Source organism: Anabrus simplex, chromosome 3 (genome assembly GCF_040414725.1).
Source record: "Anabrus simplex isolate iqAnaSimp1 chromosome 3, ASM4041472v1, whole genome shotgun sequence".
Classification (NCBI taxonomy): Eukaryota; Metazoa; Arthropoda; class Insecta; order Orthoptera; family Tettigoniidae; genus Anabrus; species Anabrus simplex.
The window spans coordinates 399,512,579-399,536,287 of NC_090267.1; the positions used below are offsets into that span (position 1 = coordinate 399,512,579).

Here is a 23,709-nt window from a genome sequence, read left to right on the forward strand (position 1 = left end):
GTCACATCGACACAGATAGATCTCATGGCGACGGTGGGATAGGAAAGGGTTAGGAGTGGGAAAGAATCGACCGTGGCCTTAATTAAGGTACAGCCCCGGCATTTGCCTGGTGTTAAGTGAGAAACCACGAAAAACCACATTCAGAGCTGCCGACTGTTGGGTTCGAACCCACTATCTCCCGAATGAGTATTCCACCGCCTCCAGGGTCAACTGTCGTGGATTACATGTGGATGACAGGGGTCGCCGTCGGCTAGCTCGGATCGTAATTGCGAACAGACAGGCCACAGTGGAGCAGATCACTCGTCAATTCAGTGCTGGACAACAACGACGTATGAGCAGCCATTCCATGCAGAACCATCTCCTCGTCACTGAGTACAAAAGCAAGTGCACCACGAGGTAGGGTGCCATATGTCCTCATTTTTTCGGACATGTTCTCCTTTAACAGCACGGAAAGCGTCCGGTCGGATTTTCGAATAACTTGACAAATGTCCTATTTTTGGGAGGTTTTTAAAAATGATTAAAAATTCATGCTGTGTGTAGTTATCAACTTCACCGCCTCATTTCAATAAGCAGCACTTTTTGTTTACAACTGGTGTTTGCTTCCGTTACCTTTCTAGCACAGCGTTGGTTAGAGGTTGTGTGTGTGCATAAATCGTGTATAAATTGAATGATGAAAGTTTTGTGAAGTATTATTTTGCAGTAAATACGATCTTTTCTTTTGTATTCCAAGTTAAAATGCAAACACAGAGCGAATATTTTCGTTGATAATTCACAGTGGACCAAGGACAGAAACAGGTTCACAGTTGAGACTGTGAAAAGTGCGGTGTGTTTGCAGTATAACTTCAAACATTTAAGTTGCACCCAGTTTCATCACTATTTGTTGGAGAACAAAATACTTGTACAGAAGATTTCATCTTCTGAAAAGTAGGAGTGACATAGGGGAATGAGAAAGGACATCAATGACAAAGCCGGTAAAAGAGATTAAGGTGCAGTGATTCCATCGGTAGACTGTGCCCTCTTTTTTTCAGGTTGCTGGTCCTCTTTTCTTAGGTTGGTGATATGGCATCCCTACCACGAGGTACGTCTGTTCAACACCCGTCACAAGGCTCAACGACTGACAAGGAAAAAGGAATGCTGCCATTGAAAAGACGAAAGTAAGGAGCCTGACATACAGTAAGTAAGTAAGAGGTCGTAATGCCTGACTCAGCTAGGTCTGACAATCTCTCTTCCACCTTTTGTTTTCACTGTATATAAACAATCTGCCTGCAACTTTACACCACACGTGACACCATACGTACGCCAATGATTTACAGGTCTAGTATCATTTTCCTGTGAACCGTGTTAATGAATGTATTCTATTAGTAAAATAAAACTACCGAGGTCAATAGCTGCAGTCGCTTAAGTGCGGCCAGTATCCAGTATTCGGGAGAAAGTGGGTTCGAACCCTACTGTTGGCAGCCCTTAAGATGGTTTCCAGTTGTTTCCCATTTTCACACCAGGCTAATGCTGGGGCTGTTCCTTAACCAAGGTCATGGCTGCTTCTTTCCCATTACTAGCCCTTTCCTATCCCATTGTCGCCATCGGACTTATCTGCGTTGGTGCGACGTAAAGCAACCTGTAACAAAAAAAATATAGATACGGAAAAAGTACATCAATACACACTATATCATAATTTGTCATTAGATGAAAAAATCGTGGTTATGTTTCTGGTATATCGAAGGAAAGTATAAAAAAATTTCAATTGAGATATTCCACAATTATCAGCCAAGTATCAGTATCAAGTTTTAGTCAAGTGTCAGGAATGTGTTAGGACTTTGCTGGTCCTTTCGTGCCAAACATTTGGTCAAGAAAGTGTCTTGTATTTTGCATCAGATTCGTAAAAACGTTCCGTATTTTCCTTTTTTCAGCGAGAAAAATGTTGATACAAAACATTGCATTTCGTATTTTGAATTACGGTGCTGGAATTTACAGTGATATCTCAGAAAAGTAGTACCAAACTCCAGTGGGTTCAGAATGCCCGTGTGCGTTTTGTTTTCAATATTCGTAAAGTTTGTTATATAACATATTTCTACAAGGCCGCAGAGTGGTTAAGAATCAGGGATAAATCATACTCAGCTGCTTGCTTACTGCCGAGAATTTTAAAATCTAATGTTCACTCATACTTGGCCAAGTCCATTGTTCACATGAGTCAAGTGCATATTCGGGACAGTAGATTTACAGCTGACATTCGTCAGGATCCACATCATTGTACGGCAAAGTGCAGTGGGTCTTCTATTGCCACTGCCTCGTATTTTACTTTCTTTTATGTGTTCTATTCTCTGTTATTAACTGATAAATTTAAGTTACTGTGGCAGTTATATACATCCAAAGGAACCTCTGGACCTACTTATAATTAACTTTAAATAAATACGTTTCTAATTTACCCTCCTCAAGTTCAATTGGGCGATATAGAGTGTAAATAAAATATCATGACGAATTTCTGGTCCATATCCTCGAGTAGAAAGCACCTATCAGATTACAATAAAATCAAGAGTACTTCTCAACAGAATTTGATCAAAGACAATTTGGAAACCGCGGACCTCAAGAACATACTGCAGTGCATTTTTCCTGCTGTCGGTGAGTGGTCGCTTGATATAAACAACATCGATAAGATTCTTTTGTAGAGTTTCTCTAACCAGAGCAGAAGGAACTTGGACTTTATCTTTTGGCAACTTATTCTTCTCAGTATTTCAAAAATTCTATCAATAGTCATGAATGTCCTAGGAGTACAAAGTATAGATACACTTTCTGAAAACGTATCTGAGCATGATGGAGTCAAAATGCGAGTATTTGAGTATTTAACAACTTGTAATTCCAAAAGTCGGACTAAACGATTTCTGTACCGCAAATTACACGCCATTTAGTACGACGAGGTCATCATTTCACCAACTGTTCATTTTATGAGCCGTTTGTAATATAGCACCATAACAGTCAGTACAGGTCTTCACACGCATATTATGCATTTAAATGGATTTTAACTAATCTCAATTCCAGATAATTCACGAATATTTCGTCCGACTTGTTGGCTGAACGGTCAGCGTACTTGCCTTCGGTTCAGAGAGACCTGTGTTCGATTCCCGGCCGGGTCGGGGATTTTAACCTTAAGTGGTTAATTCCAATGGCACGGGGGTGGGTGTATCTGTAGTGTTCATTATCATTTCATCCTCATCACGACGCACAGGTCGCCTACGGGCGTCAAATAGAAAGACCTGCACTTGGCGAGCCGAACCCGTCCTGGGATATCCCGGCACTAAAAGCCATACGCCATTTCATTTACGGATATTTCATAGTTAAAACCTTGGACCTTTGTTTTATTAATGGCTTGCCTGATCTTGCGAAATATTCACGATGTCTGTTATTTAATAATGAGCTGAACATGATGACGATGATCTTAACGAAGCAAACAGGTTGCAGGATGATTTGGATAATTGTTATCATTGGAATATTGTAAACGAACTTCATTTTAACGTAAAAATGTTCAATAATCCTATTTCCAAGGAATGAAAACTATCTTTATAGTAATTATGCAAACATATGTTCCATTTTATCTGTGACCAGGGGCGTAGGGAAGGGGGGTTACTTGGGTTTGGACACCGCCCCCCCCCCCACATACACACATGGACGTTTTAAATTGAAAATAAACAGAAGCAAGTGAAAGTCGACTCATTGTGTTGGCTCTTTTGAACATTCGCAGAGGCATAATTGTAAGGCCAACACATTTCTTGAATAAATGTTCGTGAATCCCCGAAATTTCGATTTTAGATTATAACCTAACATACCATTTGCTGTAAAACTATTCGCCGTGATAATATTGCTTTTGTTATGTATGTTAATGATGTAAGATTTCGTAGTGTACTGCAGTATGAACATCAACATAATTTACTTGTATCACTTTCCTTATAATGATACACATGCACGCATCACACATGCACACGCACCTTCATTATGTTCTATCATCATTTTGTAACCGTAAAACCCCTCCCTCCATCGGTTGATACTGGCTACGCGCTTTTCTGTGACCGTTTTATGTTATGGGTTTAATCGAGATAATACACAAGTCCCCCTTGTGAACCATTTGAATAAATGTACTGACTCACGTTACGGAAGGTAAACTATTTTAAGTTTGCCCGAAGAAGTCTTCAAACTCACGCATCCTACACGGCCATTGCCATTTAACATTCTAAGTTCAACAAGCTGGTGTGATACTATGCTGTCATGTTTATAACATTATATTTTATACGTTACACCGTGAAAAAAATAGGAGCTATCTAGCCGAGGTCATAAAAGCGTGCTCGGCTCACCGAGATGGATGTGGGTTTGATTCCCCGCCAGGAATTCGAAAAGTTTAGAAATGAGAATTCCACTTCTGGTGAGGTATATGGTCCTGAGGTTTAATCAGCCTACGCCAACACCGGGGTTATGGATAGTGAAAGTCTTTACCTTTCACTCTTCCAGGGACCTTCATATTTGACTTTTTAGTCACTTTCTGAGAAATACAAAGTTGCAAGGAGGATCTGAAAATGATTACATTCGAGTGGAAGTTTAAGTTATGTTTTTTAGAAGTGATAGATAATTTTGAACCATGGATACTTGTCTTAAACATGAATATAAATTTACAGTAATTTAAGATTAGGAGATGGTGATGATGATGATGATGATAATTGTTGTTTAAAGGGTACTAACGTCTATATAATTGAATTTTAAAACCACAGTAACGTTGTGTGCTAACTGTACTGGGAACACTGTTTGACGCCTAGAATACACCTCGATAAACATCACCTGCGAGATCAAAGTCGGTCAAAGCCCAGTAATATGAGAAAGGCTGACAAACATAAAATTACTTACGTTTTAAGTTATTATCTTAACTCAAATTAAAAGTTAACATTCTCGAAATCAATGCGTAGAACGTCTTATAAAAATACTTCCTCCATACATTTTATTTCGAATACAAATTTCTTGTCCATATAGTATCTGATTTTCAGGTAATGGCGAGCTTTAACATCTCTTCGTCTCTCTACCTATATGTCTGTCTATCTGTCTGCTCCTATCTCTCTCTCAAACACACACACACACGTCTCTTGTTTTCCCTTGGGTCCATAATATTACCGAGTAAACAACTTCGTCAAGGACCTAGAGTTATTTTCTCTTCCGTCCTTGTTCTGATATTTCTTCACCTTCCTATTACTAATGAATGATCTGACGGCTGTGCTATGGCGATGCCAGTCTGGCGCCTACACTCATCTTGCCAGCGTTTAGCTACATTTTGGGTGACGTTATCGAGTTCGGCTATAATAAGGACCTAACTATATTCTGGGTGGCATTCTTGAGTTCAGTTAAAACAAGGACCGTTAACAACTAATATAGTTTTTTTAATTTCGGAAGCCATTTCCTCATTTTCTGTTGTTGGTCGCAGTTACGAAGTTTCTGAGTCTTTACGGAAGCAAATTCTAAAGCTTTTTAGAGACAAAGTCATGTTGAATAATTCTGGCCAAATTATAAATAAATAAATAAATAAATAAATAAATAAATAAATAAATAAATAAATAAATAAATAAATAAATAAATAAATAAATAAATAAATAAATAAATAAATAAATAAATAAATAAATAAATAAATATATTTTATTTCTACAATTTGTTTTACGTCGTGCTGACACAGATAGGTCTTATGCCGACGATGGGACAGGAAAGAGCTAGGAGTGGCAAGGGAGCGGTCGTGGCTTTAATTAAATTACAGTCCTAGCATTTGCCGGGTGTGAAAATGGGTCTGTTAGGTCATCAGTCCAGAGGCTGGTTGGATCCTCAAATACCACCACCAAAGGTTATGCGGTTATAAGGGAACACCAAAAACCAATGGCAGCACCAAAATGAGGCGTACTAGGCGAGATAAGGAAACCACGGAAAACCATCTTCAGGGCTGCTAACAGTGTGGTTCGCACCCACTGTCTCCCGAATGCAAATTCACAGCTGTGCGCCCCTAACTTCACCGCCAACTAGCTCAGTAAATAAATAAATAAATAAATAAAATACCGTTCTCTTTTAGTCAGTGATGACTAGCTACTAGCTATTTCAATTATTACTGTTAAAAGCAGTTTGTTATTTATAGTTAAAAATATGTTAAATATACACCAAACAGTAAAATAATAATATAATTAAAATCATTACATTCATATATGACTTTTCTTAGACGTATCCTTGATAACTGATCAAACTTACACCGAGCTCGATAGCTGCAGTCGCTTAAGTGCGGCCAGTATCCAGTATTCGGGAGATAGTAGGTTCGAACCCCACTGTCGGCAGCCCTGAAAATGGTTTTCCGTGGTTTCCCATTATCACACCAGGCAAATGCTGGGGCTGTACCTTAATTAAGGCCACGACCACTTCCTTCCCACTCTTAGCCCTTCCCTGTCCCATCGTCGCCATAAAACCTATTTGTGTCGGTGCGACGTAAGGTAAGGTAAGGGTTATTCTGCCCGAAGGCAGGTCCGAACCTCCGCAGAGGTGTTCCTGAGCCGGAGTTTACGTGCGGTAGGGTGGTTAGTTCCTTTCCTCTCCTCCATTCACTTACCCCCCAACAACAGCGCGTGGCAACCCATCCAACTCCTGGCCACGCCCAATGTTGCTTAACTTCGGAGATCTCACGGGATCCGGTGTTTCAACACGGCTACGGCCGTTGGCGGTGCGACGTAAAACAAAAAAAAAAAACAAACAAAAAAAACGATCAAACTTACAATAGAGTATTATATTTCCCTGACTTGAACTAAGACACAGGGATACCTCCTCGTGCATATTCTTAATGCTTGCTACATGTATGACCGTTGTTTTCACTTCCTTTTGGTTTACTTTCTCATATTCCTCGGTTGAAAGTTTATGGTTTGGCTCTTCTTCTTGGTTTCTAACATTTTTTGTTTAATAATTTAACAACAGTGTAAAGTTCATTTTCAGTTCTACATATACCTTTCTCATCTATGTATTAATCGCTTAGGTTTTCTCATTTTGGCATCTTTTGGCCGAGGTCTTACTTCTATATATTTAAGGTATTAAATGAATTGATTTTCCATATTCCTTTCTTAACTTTTATGCTTCCATTTACAGACAAATTATCCCTCTCACTTCCGTTTTAATATTTTTTCCTTATTGTCTTAATTTTAATTACCTTACAGAAAGATGGTAGTGTTCCCTTTTCGTTATATTCTGTCCTCATTGTTTTCCTATAGCATTTACTCTTAAAACCACGTTCATACACAATTTCCTATCATCCCTTGATAAATCGCTTCTTCAATTGTATCATTTGTATGTTTCCTCACTTCATCCACCCACTAGCCCTCATTTTAGTTGGTTTTGGTGTTGATCTTTCTGTTGTTCGTAACAGCTTTGCTTTAACTACCGACTGAAATACGATTTCGTGAAATTTCTATTCGATATTGGGAATCTTTCTATCCAATATTTTAATACTAATCAAAGCAACTTTTGGTCTCTTTACTTACTTTAGCCATCTGACATTGGTGGTTGTTACCATTCCTAGACGTAAAGTTCTTCTAATAACTTGTAGATGCGTCTTAAACATTTTATGTATCGTTAATGTTGGCTTATGTTGGATTTTGAGACACTGAGAAAATCCTTCCACGAAGTTTTCTGGAAGATATAGTGAATAAGCCTTAGTAGAACCTCCGTGGCTCAGGCGGCAGCGCGCCGGTCTCTCACCGCTGGGTTCCGTGGTTCAAATCCCGGTCACTCCGTATGAGATTTGTGATGGACAAAGCGGAGGTTGGGCAGGTTTTTCTCCGGTTACTGGAATGCGGCACAATTCCTATCCTCACCGCTAGATGTGGGCTTCATTTATTCCATTCCTGACCCAGTCGAATGACTGGAAACAGGCTGTGGATTTGTAATATTTGTGACAAATTGTAACACTGTTTGAGACACTGTATTTTCTAATATTTCCTCCACTATTACGCCGAACCTTCATTTTGATAGAACGTTTACATTACGAATATTCCGATCTGACTGAACTTACAGACGATAGCTAGTCTACAGATCGAACCAAAATCTTTATTCAGATCGATCGAAGCGATGCTCCATTTTATTACTTTCTTCTTCATAAACCCCCCTGGCACTACAGCCCTTGAAGGGCCTTGGCCTATCAACCAACCGCTGATCAGCCCGAAGGCCTGAAAATTACGAGGTGTCATGTGGTCAGCACGATGAATCCTCTCGGCCGTTATTCTTGGATATCTAGACCGGGGCCACTATCTCACCAGTCCTCAGATCCAGGTAAAAATCCCTGACCTTGCCGGGTTCTTCTTCATATATTTCTCCATTATTACTACCATTATATTATCACTTGTCATCATTCCATTTCTGAATTCTTAGTGGAGTCTCAACAAGATCAAGCATCCCACTGCCCAAATACTTAGTCGTTTGACCATAACTTTGTATATGTCTTGCTTGCTGGATCTAACAGAGGTCTTCATCAGCTGTTGTCATCCTGCTATTTAGTTTGATCAGTTGATAACTGGAACCAATTCTCCCCTCCAGTCTTTGTAATGTCATCAGCCAGTTGTAGATGTAGTCCCCAACACTGCATCTTGATGTCCTAGGTTGACACCTCATCAGTGTCCTGGTCCACAGGCTTCCATTCTACCTCGCAGCATGCCCTGCCCATTTCCACCTGAGTGTGGTAGTACACCGCATCACGTCGGTCGCGCAGGTTCTTCTGCGGATTTGTTTGTTTGGTGTTCTGTCCCGAAGTGGGATCTTAAACATTCTCCTCTCCATGGCCAGTTGCATAACTCGTAGTCTTCTGGCGTTATGGTGAGTTAGCACCTCTGTTTCCATAACATGCGCAGTGACTGGGAGGACACAAGGATTGAATAACTTCTCTTGAGGTTAACTGATGTGTTTTCACTTTTCAAGATGGTGAAGATCTTTACAAAAGTACTTCAACTCAGACTTACTCTCCTTGTTACTTCCTTTCTTCCCAAACTCGATATTGTGCCCGATATATGTATATATTCTGTGACCTGCTCCAGAGTCTGACCTTAATCTGGCTCTGTCGAAAATCTTATATTTCCACTATGCATTCAAAGATAATGTTATTCTTATCTTTTTACTTTCAAATTCATTGATTACATCTGAAATCGCTCTAGATTTTCCTTTTCGTTCATTTCGTAGTAATTCTTGTACTTCACCAACTAAAAATTTCTCATCTAAAATAAGTAGCGTAAACTCCAATCCTTTCGAAACCTTTTGCACTACTGTAGATTTCGAACACTATCCCCACATCTTTACAGTCATCTGAAGTGCTCGTTCCGTTCGACATGACTTATATTCACCAGTGCAATACTATCCATTTCTGTATACATTTAATATTCTCTTTCATACTTTCTTACCGTCCTTATTTAATAGAATATCCGTTTATGTTTCTAAGTTGTTTCTTAGCCACGAATACTGTATGCTTACCAATTGTTTTGTATACCCTTTACTTTTCCTGAAAAATTCAATCCTTGATTCAAGCCTCGTAACATCCTACAAACTTTTAATGTTTCCATTAGGTTAGACTTGGGGACGATAACTTCGGTCCGATAACCTCGATGTTATTTCAGTCATTTAAACATTAATCTACCTAATATTCCCGTGATAATAAGGCTCTCCTCCTTACACATCGGATTTATAATTAGCGGTAAGTGACGAGAGTCTCGTCACGCTTCTACTTTTATCAATTAAGTGAGTGTAATGGCTCCCTTGAACACAGCCCTAGATCTATAAATTCTCCTGTTTCTGGTAAGTAGGCCTACTGTGAGTCATATTGCCTCTTTTCACCTGGGTACCGTTTGTTAAAAACATACAGTTCTTCACTACCACAATCTATAGTTATATTATTTTGTTATAAAAACTGTTATACGTAATTACCGAGCTCGATAGCTGCAGTCGCTTAAGTGCGGCCAGTATCCAGTATGCGGGAGATAGTAGGTTCGAACCCCACTGTCGGCAGCCCTGAAGATGGTTTTCCGTGGTTTCCCATTTTCACACCAGGCAAATGCTGGGGCTGTACCCTAATTAAGGCCACGGCCACTTCCTTCCCACTCCTAGCCCTGCCCTGTCCCATCGTCGCCATAAGACCTGTCTGTGTCGGTGCGACGTAAAGCAACCAGCAAAAAACAAAAAAATAGTAATACGTAATTACCACGTAGGAAAATAAATGAAATTTATTTTATTTCGTAGATCATTTTCGAGAGTAGCAACAGTCAAAATTTCGAGGGAGGATGATCCGTTTTTGAACAATAATGTAGGTTAAAAATAACCATGTTAAATATAAATGATGTTGAAGAATCGAGACGGAGTATTTAATTATTAATAATGTTATTTGCTTTGCGTTCCACTGACTACTTTTAAGGTTTTCGGAGACGCTGAGGTGCCGGAATCTAGTCCCGCAGGTGCTCTTTTACGTGCCAGTAAATATACCGACACGAGGCTGACGTATTTGCTCACCTTCAAATACCACCGGACTGAGCCAGGATCGAACCTGTCAAGTTGGGATCAGAGGGCCAGCGCCTCAACAGTCTGAGTATTTGATTATTGAGACGACTCTCTTCTCTTGCAGATTTCTCGACAGTTGATATTTCTGTCGCCATGTCATGAAATATTTCGGAATTGTTGCTCTCGCACCAAGGAGGTGTCCAGTCACGGTAATTTTCAGGTTATACGACTCAAGGAAGGAAAGGATGCTTGGTTGATAAATATTTTTTTCTTATTGTCCACGTCACTCGGCTGAGAGACTGAAGACAATCAACTATTTGGACAACGGCGGACAACGGTTGGATCAATAATTTCTGCTTCATTCTTCCCTCTATCGATCATTGTTATAATTCCGCAAGTGCTGCCTCCATCGGCAATGCAGAAAACTTCTTGATTTTATCATCTTGAGAAATGCTTATTATTTTAAAAACTGAAGCAAGTACCGTAACAGATTAGTGTTTGACTTTAGAATACAGCAAACATTCAGAAAATATCATAGTAATCAGTAAGCAGAAATCATCAACTGTGCCATTACCTTGTAGGGAAAAGCCATTGAAAATGTGACTGAATTCAGGTATAAAAGAAGCTGGTTAACGCAGGAATTGGATCTCGATGTTGAAATCGAAATCAGAACCGGAATTTTAAAGCTTGTTGTTGTTGTTGTTGTTGTTGTTTGAGCCATCAGTCCATAGAGTGGCTTGATGCAGCTCTCCATGTCACCCTATCCTGTGCTAACCTTTTCATATCTACTTAACTACTACATTCTACATCTGATCTAATCTGCTTATCATATTCCTACCGTTGCCACGCGTACACTTCCCTCAAGAACCAACTGAATAAGTTCCGGGTGTCTTAAGATGTGTCCTATCATTATATCTCTTCTTCTCGTTAAATTTAGCAAAATTGGTCTTCACTCATCAATTCCATTGAGTATGTCTTCTATCGTGATTCGATCTACCCATCTGACCTTCAACATTCTTCTGTAACACCACATGTCCAAATCTGCTATTTTCTTTCTTTCTGAGCTAGTTATTTTCTATTTTTCACTTCCATACAATGCCTCGCACAGACAAAAGTCTTCAAAAACGTGTTTCTAATTCCTACATCAATATTCGAAATGAGCAAGTTTATTTCTTTAAGGAAGGACTTCCTTGCTTGTGCTAGTCTGCATTTCATATCCTTTTACTTCTGGCATAGTATTTTACTACCCAATTAACAGAATTCATCTACGTCCTCTAGGATTTCATTTCCTAACATTTCCTGAGTCACCTGACTTCGTTCGAATGTACTCCATTAATTTCGTTTTGGACTTATTTATTTTCGTCTTGTATTCCATCTCCAAGACTCTGTTCCATACCATTCAGTAATTTCTCCAGGTCTTCTGAAGATTCAGATAAAATAACAATATCATCGACATATCTCAGGGTTTTGATTTCCTCTCCTTGGATTCTTATGCAAGGCTTATGTTTCTGGAAGTAAGACACCTTGTTTCAATCTTTGACCTCCGCTTCGAAATTCATTGGCACGCGGTGAAATGTGATGTGTTGCTAGTTTACAGTGTCGAAGGATGGACATTTAAAATGCTTCGACCTGAACTGACTGGTGGCTTTTGATTTGTGGATGTATCGAAGAACATGATCTCATGGATAGATCTCATCGCCAATGAAGAGGTAGTCCATCAATCTAGAAAATTATGTGAAGACTTCGATATTTATAAAAAGCAGGAAAGCAGGACCATTTCTGTCACATCTTCGAAAATGACAATACAATCTGATACAAGCAGTCATATAAACGACATGTGGACGCAAGCGGAGGAGTTTAGCGTGGGCGCTAAACCTCCGACAGTGACCCGACATTCACATCCGGCAACTCTGAAACAAGAAAAAAAAAATCGTGTTTGTCAGAGCCTCCGTGGCTCAGGAGGCAGCGCGCCGGCCTCTCACTGCTGGATACCGTGGTTCAAATCCCGGTCACTCCATGTGAGATTTATTTTCTGCCGGACAAAGCGGAAGCAGGACAGGTTTTTCTCCGGGTACTGCGGTTATTCCTGTCATTTTTCATTCCAGCAACATTCTTCATTAACATTTCATGTCATTTGTCAGTCATTTATTATTGCCCCGGAGGAGTGAGTGTGACAGGCTTCGGCAGCCGGCACATTTCCTTTCCTCGTCGTTAGATGGGATTCATTTATTCCACTCCTGACCCGGTCAAATGACTGGAAACAGGCTGTGGATTTTCATTTCACTTCAAGTTTGTCACCAGAATTCTGTGAGCACACAGCACCAGAAGAAGAAGAAGAAGAAGAAGAAGAAGAAGAAGAAGAAGAAGAAGAAGAAGAAGAAGTTCAAGTTGAAGACCAGTGCATGCAAGTATTTGCGCCGTCCCTCCCCAAAATAAAAGGAATTTGATTTTAGATCGCAGGTCAGCTGTTTTACTCTCACGCCATATTGGTCATGTTGATTCCTAAATATACCTCATTATGGTTCTGCTCCATGACTAAATGGTTAGCATTCTGGCCTTTGGTCCAACTGGTCACGGGTTCAATTCCCTGCCGGGTCAGGGATTTTAAATTTCATTGGTTAATTCCTCTGGCTCTAGACTTCGGTGTTTGTCCCGTCTTCATTAGTAAAATTCATATTAGGCAGGGTCTTATCTTCACAGACGCCCAGGTCGTTTATAGAGCGACAGCCCGAAAGATGTACACCGGGCTTCTGCGAAGACCACACGCTATTATTATCCCCTTATTGACCATGTTCTTTAATACTGACTTAACACGTGGAGAACTAAGCGATGGGTATGTTCTGAGGCGATTCAGATTGTAATCGTTAACATCATTCGATAATATTTTAGTGCACGTTCAATGTGATCCAGTATTATCTTTGTACCTTTATGATACATATGACCTCTAGTCCTCCACCGGTGCATCTCGCCATAAGATAATAAACTACAGAATCGATCTAACGTCTACTACATCTCCTTCACAAATGAGTTCAATGCTCGTGATTCACTCACCTCACGTCGCACAATCATCGAAGTACTGCAGTAACTTACATATAAACCGAAATCAATCTATAGAAAATAGACGTGTGTGTCCGTATATTTCATCTTGCAGCCAAAACTGCCTATCGAAGACCACTGGTGTTTGTGTGTGGTAGTAGCCTCGAGTTTCCCATCGTGCCCTATGGTGGTTGCGTGTCGGTAGCTGAGGTGGCGTGGTGGATATGGGGGTTGAAGTGGCCAACTACACATATTTCACTACGTATATCTCACCTTGCAGCCACGGCTACCCACCGTAGACCACTGATGTGTGTGTGTGTTGTAGTAGCCTTGAGCCTCCCTTCGTGCATTATAGTTATTGGGTGTCGGTAACTGTAGTGGTGTGGTAGATGTGGGGGTTGAAAGTGACCGACTATATATAAAAATTGACGTGTGTGCCCGCATATTTCACCTTGGAGCCGCAAGAAGTACCCACCGCAGACCACTGGTTTTTGTGTGTGTTGGTGGCCTCGAGTCTCCCATTGCGCCCTATAGTGTCGGTGGCTGTGGTGGTGTAGGAGGTGTGGGGCTTGAAATTGGCTGACTTCATCACTGAATGTATTAAAATGAGTGAGAATATACTGGAAGGATAGGAGTGAAATGTACTCTAGAAGGCTGTGCTGTGTACTCCTAGGTTTTATATATCATCTGTGATTCATCTCGCAGGAATATGTCGATCTCAGAAGCACAAAAGTTTTCTGCTAGAGTACATCTGTGAGTATTTTCTGTAATTCTTGAATATAAAGCAGATACTTACTGAACTAGCTCCTTAACAATAATAATTAGACAGCAATCCTAACCGGCAGAGAAAGAGGAAAATCAGCTTTCATACCAAGAATTCCATTGATCTCAAACGATTTGTCATTTTTTTTCAAACGACTACAACTTCCAGTTTTTTTCTTTCGAGTGACCTCCGGAGAGGCGTGGTGCAGGTATATTGATTTGACTCCCATAGGTGACCTGCGTATCGTGATGAGGATGAAATGATGATGAAGATGACACATACACCCAGTCCCCGCGCCAGGGAAATTAACCAACTATGGTTAAAATTTACGACTATGCCGGGAGTATAAACCGAGACGCCTGTGACGAAAGGCCAGCAGGCTAAACATTTAGCCATGAAACCGGACACAATTTCCAGTAAGATTAGCTTATCCTATGACTATCAATATGACTCAGCGTCAAACGTTCCACAACTGCGGAGTTAATTCGAAGGATTCCTGTTTCACACATGGTCAGCTCAACGTTACTTTCTCCCGTGTCGGACAAGTAGAAAATCTGTTTGTGGATGCCCCAGACTACAATACATCAAATGCAGTGTATAAGAATGTATTTTTATGAAGTGACTTAGAGTGTAAGAATAAAAACGTAAGAAAAGACAGAAAAACCGTGGTCCTTTAATGCACGTCTTCTGTATTATGTGGAGAAATCCACATGGATGTACAAAATAAAAAAAAATAAAAAAATAAAACCAAGCGAAGCGGGTTGTCTTCAGCTAATATTTATATAAAAATCAGCTACCAGTTGTGCACTCATTCTCCGTTTGTGCCAATTACTGTTTCGGTCTGAACTACACTGTGATCACTAGCTTTGCGCTTATCAAGCGATTCGGGGTTTGCTCTCGCATAACAATCTCTTCACTCTGTAGCGAAAATATGTTTTCTCTAATGAAACTAAAGAAGACTCGATTGAGAACAAATCTTTGGTTTATGTAATGTACACATAATCCCTCATAGACAATGCTGGCACGACAGTGAAAAGTGAAATGAAGAAATATGTTAAAATATAAGCTATTACGATATTTTCCACAGTAAGGGTAACGTGATTGAAAATACGATAATTCTGTCATTTTTAAATTTCATTTCTTCAGCGATAGCTGTGTATCGTTTTGTAATAAAACGTTGCCTGATAACATATAGCCGTCACAACACGCCCTGCAGGGAACTGTATTTCTAAAACTTACTTGTAAAACTTACTTTTATTTTTTTTTACTTTGAGCCATGAAATATGTCAACAATTGTGCACCTAATATGAGAGCCGGGCTGAGTGGCTCAAATGGTTGAGGCGCTGGCTTTCTCTTCCCAACTTGGCAGGTTCTATCCGGCTCATCCCGGTGGTATTTGAAGGTGCTCAAATACGTCAGCCTGGCACGTAAAAGAATTCCTGAGGGACTAAATTCCGGCATCTCGGCGTCTCCGAAAGCCGTAAAAGTAGTTAGTGGGACGTAAAGCAAATAACATTATTATTACCTAATATAACAAATAAACAGGAATTAACAAAGATCATAAGTTTATAAACAAGCGTCTAACATGTTTATTACAAGTAACCACGCTCTCCCACGGCCCATTGTACTACAGTAATGACCAGCCGGTGAGATTAGCTGATACAGCAGCACCGTACTTCCTGGTGGCTCCGAGCGTCGAAAAGCAAGTTCCGCACTGCTGGAGCCCCAATCGAGCCCCAACTGCCGCAGTCGTGGAACATAATGTGGACCGCGTGGTCGTGGACAGTGAAAATTCGTTTAATGTAAAGAAAATGTCATCTATACAATTTCAAAGCCATAGTGACTAAATACTTCATCTCGACAATTACTTTCATGCGGTACTTATTCTGCGTCAAACATTGCTGCCTTGACCCCTACACAGACCCTTTCGATTTCTTTTGATGGGGTTTGTTCACCTTCTAGACGATCAATCCCCCTTTTAACTCCCATACTTACGTGCTCACCTGTAGTCTTTATTAGGATCAAGTTGTCTCACGATGATCGGGTTATCTCCTGGGTTCGTGTTCTGTAGAACTCCTTGCAGCCTGACGAGTGCACTGTCGTCCTGGTACAGGATCGTGTAAGTACGCCATCGCATCTGACGGACCACCTCTGCTAAAGCCTAAAAGCATATTACTGGTCATGAAATCTAGAATGTTTTCTTTGTGTATTGTTATTATTATTTATCTTACATATAATATCACAATAAAGAACACAATGTCTACTTTCCTCGATTTTTTAAAATAATCCAGCCGAGAGTTACAGGATTATAGAGAAATATTATTTTAATTAGATAAAAAGAATATGGGAGGTCTAACAATGATCTCTAAATAAGTAATATGAAAATGGAAACCTACAACCTGTTTTCAAGTCATTGACCGGGTCAGGGATGTAATGAATGAAACATACAGTATATAGGCTGTTATTACAATGGGGTCGCCACTCCCAAGGCGATTTATTAATGAGTGATAACTGCTATGAAATGATAATGACGAGTGTTGCTGGAATGAAAGATGACAGGGAAAACCGGAGTACCCGGAAAAAAACCTGTACCGCCTCCGCTTTGTCCAGTACAAATCTCACATGGAGTGACCGGGATTTGAACCACGATATCCAGTGGTGAGAGGCCGACGCGCTGCCGTCTGAGCCACGGAGGCTGCTAATAATAATAATAATAATAATAATAATAATAATAATAATAATAATAATAATAATAATAATAATAATAATAATAATAATGTATGACCCACGTGCCCCTTTTAAAATAGGCAGAGGAGAATAGCTTCGAAAACCTTGCTAATTGATGTAGACAGTCTGAACTTCCGAGCTTACTAAGACGATCAAATTGGCTTCTCTGTAAGCTGGCGACAATGTTTCCTTGAGTGGGGACATTACAACATGTACCTCAAGTTGCCTGTCCTTCAGGGACAGGCTGTGTTTCAAAGCCTCTTGGGGAATAAAGAAGTGTTGTCTTGTGCGGCTATCTCTTTAATTTATATTTCGTACCGTGTTATTTCTTTGAAGGTACTTTTTCCGCTTGAGCATTATACACTCCAGTTGCCAAATTTTGTTAAACTGTTTTGATAGTTATTCTACTCAGCACCTTTTATTTTGATATGTACATCTGATCCAGTTAAATATTTCTATATTGTTAAATATACTCTTCCTGTGTAATTGGACACCCTTATTTAATTTTTCTCGTCTAGTCCTGACGTTATCACTACTTCTTGCCATCCCCGTAATAATAATAATAATAATAATAATAATAATAATAATAATAATAATAATAATAATAAACTTTATTTCTTAATCCATTTACCGTTTCTCCCTAGGACTCAGTGAGGGAGGTATCCCACCTCTACCTCCTTAAGGGCAGTGTCCTGGAGCGTGAGACTTTCGGTCGAAAAGGATAAAACTGGGGAGGGGGACTGGTGCATTGCCCAGGTGGCCTCATCTGCTATGTTGAACAGTGGCCTTTTTTGGGGGGGGGGGGGCGTATGGGAAGATTGGAAGTCCAGATATCCTCCACTCACAACAGCTAGCAGCCTGGTTGAACCTTCTTCAGACCTGGCTGCAAGGATGGTATAATATCCTTAGAGCATAACTCCACTGTTGTCTCTGTGGCTGTAATAAACTATTGGAACTTCAGCCACCTCGTTAGACGTGATCGACACCGAGCAAAATCCAACCTAACCATGGCAGATGTGCTGACCTGCTTCACATGTAGGGCAATTTATTTATCGCGGAATGTAGCTTCAGCTTCCCAAGGCATATTGCTGAAGAGTGACCTCTGAGCTACTACTCTGGAAACACCAACACGACATCAGAGGCGACAGACTACATAAATAATTTATCGGTACACTTGTAAACATCGTTATTTAACAGCTCATATTGTTTTAATTTAACGTTTACTGTAATAGTAATGTCATTTGATGTACTACTACTACTACTAATAATAATAATAATAATAATATTAATAAAAATAATAATCAAAATATTATCATTCAGATTTTCACGGCCCGTGTAACTATTCATGATGTAATATTTTGGGATTATGCCATGTAATACACTATATAAGCACACTCAACGCGCGTTTCAAAAGGTAATTTCAACCGCGATACAGGCTACCCCCTCGGTGAATCATGGCTAACTATTATCAGAACCATCAGAAAGTTTTTTGCTAGTGGCTTTACGTCTCACCGGCACAGATAGATCTTATGGCGACGAAGGGATTGGAAAGGCGTAGGAGTTGGAAGGAAGCGGCCGTGGCCTTAATTGAGGTACAGCCTAAGCATTTTCCTGATGTGAAGATGGGAAACCACGAAAAACCATCTTCATGGCTGCCGACAGTGGGATTCGAACCCACTATCTCTCGGGTGCAAGCTCACAGCCGTGCGCCGTTAACCGCACGGCCAACTCGCCCGGTCATCAGAAAGTGATGCTTTACTCCTGTGCATGGGGCTAGATTGGCGTCCCTATTACATCGGAGGGCACCATTTTAATTTATTTGTTGCTTTCTCTTAGCAACCATCGATGCGTCGTGTTCCCGTTTTCTGTTTTCTCCTGCTGAAGGAAGGCAATAATATGTAATATGTAAAAAAGTCAATCATTTCAACAAGTCCAACAGAAAAGGCAAATCATATGAAAAATGATATCGTCGTTGCCGGGACGAAACCTTCTATGTGTTAATATTTTTGGAGGTATACTGACCCGCAGCACGTACATTATGAAGAGCGAGAATGCCTTGACAACTGTCACACGATATAACAACTTAGATGACAGAACCTTACCGGCCAAATTTCTAAGCTAAAATATTTCACATAGGAGGTTTCGTCCCGGCAACGACGACATATTAACACCAAGAAGAACCTGTAAGAAATGAACATCATGGAACAAGACTTTCATGATAGAACCACATTCAGAAGCAAGATACGAATATTTGAGGGATTCCAGGACCCAAAAACAAAGACCTAGAAGGAACAGCATTAGATGGATTAGAAGAAAGAAGCTGCAAGTTAGAGAATGAAGGAATATTTTTACAATTTGCTTTACGTCGCAACGACACAGTAAGGTCTTATGGCGACGATGGGATAGGAAAGGCCTAGGAGTGGGGAGGAAGCGGCTCTGGCCTTAATTAAGGCACACACTCATGTGTCAAAATGGGAGACCACAGAAAACCATCTTCAGGGCTGCCGAAAATGGGGTTCGAACCCACTATCTCCCGAATGCCAGATCACAGTTGCACGCCCCTAACCGCACCGCCAACTGACCCGTTAAGGAAGGCACATTGGTGCCAAGAAAATTAAAATCACAAGAAGTTATCTACGTGGTACAAGTACCAAGACCAGACCAATAACTTCAAGGGCTTTTGTGAAGAACAACAGAACAGCGAGTGGACAACTGAAAGGAGACAGGCTGCCCGAGAGAGGATGCAACGATACTGGGCTGCAAAGAAAGCTTCTAAAAATGTGCAAGTGTTGCTTATTGTGGTCTCTAATGGCATAAACGTCTAAAATAATAATAATAATAATAATAATAATAATAATAATAATAATAATAATAATAATAATAATAATAATAATAATAATATAATAATATAATAATAATAACAACAACAACCAGTTGTTAGATTTTCTGAATTGGTGCCTTACTGGCGGTCACTTGTGGCGTTTCTATAGTTTGGGAGGTGAAAGAATGGCACAAGCAAATTAGTTCAAGTTCTTGAAAATCATCATTTGATCTTGTGGGAAGTGTGAGAGGAGGCCTGTTCTTGAATAGGTCACGCAAAAGAAGCTTTTAGTAAGAAAAGGAGCCTACTAGTGTCTACGGCCATATCACTTCCAGTGAGAAAAGCATTTCGTTAAAAAGCTTTGTTTGGAGCATAGCAACCTACGGATCCGAAACCTGGACTCTGCTGAAGGCAGAAAGGGAAATACTAGGTGCATTTGAAATGTGGTGCTGGCGTCAGATGTTACGAACCCCCTAGACCAGTAAGGTAACGATGACGAGTCATGTACAGATCGAAAAGAAAACACAGCGTAACAGAATCCATCGTGAAGAGGCGATACACTTCGATTAGTCACTTACTACGTCATTTATCATGATGTACTACGCTGCTTGAAGGGAAAGAAAAGTGGAAGGAAAAGTAAGAAATAAGGAGACCAAGAGTACAGTTGTGGATTACACTAAAGGACGACGCTCATACTAACAATTAAACAGTTGTCTTAGGAGGATAATTATGCTACCCACCAATTGTCAGGCTGAGAAGCAGAGGAAGAAGAAGAGGAATAAGAATTGTGCAGCTATCTTCCAATTGAGGTCACAACATTATATTATATTTATTGTTTAGGGGTACTCTCATGAACATACATTTCATTAGAACAGAATTTACCTGAGAAAGCACTTGAGGATCCGGGTATAAGTTGTTGGTGTACTGGCTTGGGAGACCGTAAGGATCCCAAGTTGTAAGCACGTGTGGAATCTCCAGAGTCTCACAAATAGACCGCACGATCCCCGTGCTTGACGGAGAATGCGGTCCAAAAATGCCAGCTACTCCCTTCGATGTCAGGTCACACGCTGAAATTGGATATGATTGACTGATTGATTTATTGATTGAGGCAAGGTCAAGGCCAGATAGCCTTCTCCTACTTCTAAAAGATTAATGTGTTATATTTACAAAAAAAAAAAAAATATCGAAACATAGCAAAGAGTGATGTGTCAACTGAGATGGCAGATACGTAATATCACTGATGCAATCACAGGATTAAAACATATAAAGAGTTATTTAGAAACTGAAGTATAATGAAATAACAATGAAATAGTTGATATGCACAATGCAAATTTGCAGATTTGAACTTAAAATGAGTCAGGGGTAACACCGATTGTGACATTTATAATTAAACATCTGCAAATAATTCGTACATTTACTCAGGTTCAAGAACTCTCACACCGTCTATCTATGACTGATACCGGTTTTTTCTCCTCACATGCTCTAAGTTTTGCTCCTATTGTGGTTCCCTTCCACCTTTGGTCAACTGCAGTTCTCTTGTGAAGGTCGTACTAGTGGACTTGAGTCTAAGTCAATTGAGAAGCTTTCTTCTGAACTCTATCTATTTTTAGTAACTTTACAGGAAGAACAAATATTTTTCTTCTGTTATATTTTAGATGGATATTGTTTTAACTATGCAATAGATATCGGAATATAGGACATTCAAATAAAATTACAGTAATATCTGTTTTCTGGTCTGGTACAAAGGACATAACTAATACGCATTTGGTTCCAAAACGCACCTAAGTCTTCGCAGATTTAAGGAAGAATGTTCGGAAGAATGAGTAACAGAAGAAATAATTTGTACTACAGTGCTCTTTAACATACAAAAGGTATAATAATAATAATAATAATAATAATAATAATAATAATAATAATAATAATAATAATAATAATAATAATAATAATAATAATAATAATAATAATAATAATAATAATAATAATAATAATAATAATAATAATAACGGCGTATGGCCTCCGGAGAGGCCTGGTACAGTCTTTTTCTCGTAGATGGCCTATTAGCCGACCTGCGTGTCTGTGAAGACGAGGGCCCTACCTAGGATGATTTCTAATACCGAATACGCCACACAAACTCAGCCTCCGAGCCACTGGAATTAACCAATTAAGGTTCAAATCACCGATCCGGCCGAGAATCAAACCCGGGACCCTCTGGACCAAAGGCCAGCACGCCGGACAAAATACTAAGTATTGATTACACTTGTAGTCAATGTTACTTGCTTTGTATATACGGGCAAATACAATGATTTACTTTATCAAGGTTTTTGATTGTCTTACTCCTTGTTACATCAGTTCTTTAAACTTGTCACACCTTTTCCTATATTACAAATCAGTACCTTTTGAAACAAACATAGAATAAGTCTGCTTTCACCAAAGCGTTCAGGTAAGTATGAATTCCTCCAGTAGAAACAGTACCGTCAAACAAAGGACTTTATTCTATATCAGATTATAATAATGGCACTATGTTCTTGATGTTATTTTGGCCGGTAGACGAGTCACAAAATAATAATTTCAACGTAGCGAACTGTCCGGGCTGAATTTTCTCTTGTAATGAAAGGGCTATTGGAATCGCCCATATTAACAATGTAAAATTATGTGTAATATAGGGAATTCTCATAAACCACTGCAGCCACAAATCTAAATTTGGACATTGCATGCAAACATATATGTTGTCTGTACAGAAACAATAGTTTATTATGATTTCTATTCCTGAGTGAGATATTCATTTTTTGTGGATATTACTTTGTCAACACTCTTTTGAACATCCACCTCCTCCCCCTATTTCAGTACATGTGGCGGAAAAATCGAGTCGATAGAATCTGAGAAAAGGTTCCTTGAATATGAAAAAATTTAAACTTCAGAAAACTGAGCTCATAGTTAAAACATCCCTGCTCTAGAATCTTCAGTTCCTTCGTCATCTCAAAAGACGTCCTCTAGCCTTCTCTTGGCAGTTCTTCTAACTTGTCTTGCTTTTCTGGCTGAAATCTTGATCCCGTTCTTTGTATTTCTGAGTCTGAGCTTGTCTGAAGTTAGAATAGTATCAAGTGTCTGAGAACCAGCCTGCAACCCTAAATGTTCACGAACCTGACACTTGTTAATATTGGTTGTATGTTGCCACTGCCTTGAAAATTGCTTTCCTTTCTCTTCTGCCAATTCACTCTCCTTTAAAAAATTCACTCTCTTTCAAAAATCTTTAAAAATCTTGACCACTAAATCTAGGCATTTCCACAGAGAGAGAGGTCGCTAAACGAGTGATACAACACAAATTCGAAACAAATTCGTCACCCATGACTCCATGCTCCCGGCTCAGATAAATGGAAAACTAAAATGGTTACAATTAATCTAGAGTCATGTTCAAACTCTTATTATAAAGCGGAAGGTTTAGAGAACAAATTAATACACAAAAACGAAATTTAAATTTTTCACCCAAAATCCAGTTCCATTTCCCTTGGAAATTTATCAATTTATCCTTTTGGTCTGTACATTCCAGTACATGCCACTGTTCTTGTTGAATTGTCATGTAATTGCCATTGCATGCTAGCAATTTTCGACCAAGAACAGAGTTCTAGAACGAGGATATGACTTAGGAGGGGTTTAGAAAAATATGTTTTAATTATTTAAACGGAGTTTGAAAAAAAAGAAGGAAGTTTTCAATTGTAAACTAGGCGTGACTTAAGAGAGTATTGCACAGTCTCTTAATGGAGCACAGGAATGTCATTCATAAAAGAATTTTTATCACAAAAACGAAAAGTTACAGATGACTTAATTGGTGTTCACAAGAAAGCTC

General features: G+C 39.6%; 1 protein-coding gene across 1 annotated transcript in view; it reads right to left on the reverse strand.

Moving 5' to 3' along the window:
* Window positions 1–23,709, reverse strand: part of LOC136867374 (glutamate receptor ionotropic, kainate 2) — a 207,890-nt gene that overhangs the window by 110,673 nt on the left and 73,508 nt on the right. The window contains exons 4-5 of the mRNA XM_067144550.2: window positions 20,748–20,932; window positions 16,321–16,478 (exon numbers count right to left, since the gene is read on the reverse strand). Of these exons, the coding sequence (XP_067000651.2) occupies window positions 16,321–16,478; window positions 20,748–20,932 (343 nt within the window). The remainder of the gene's footprint in view (window positions 1–16,320; window positions 16,479–20,747; window positions 20,933–23,709) is intronic.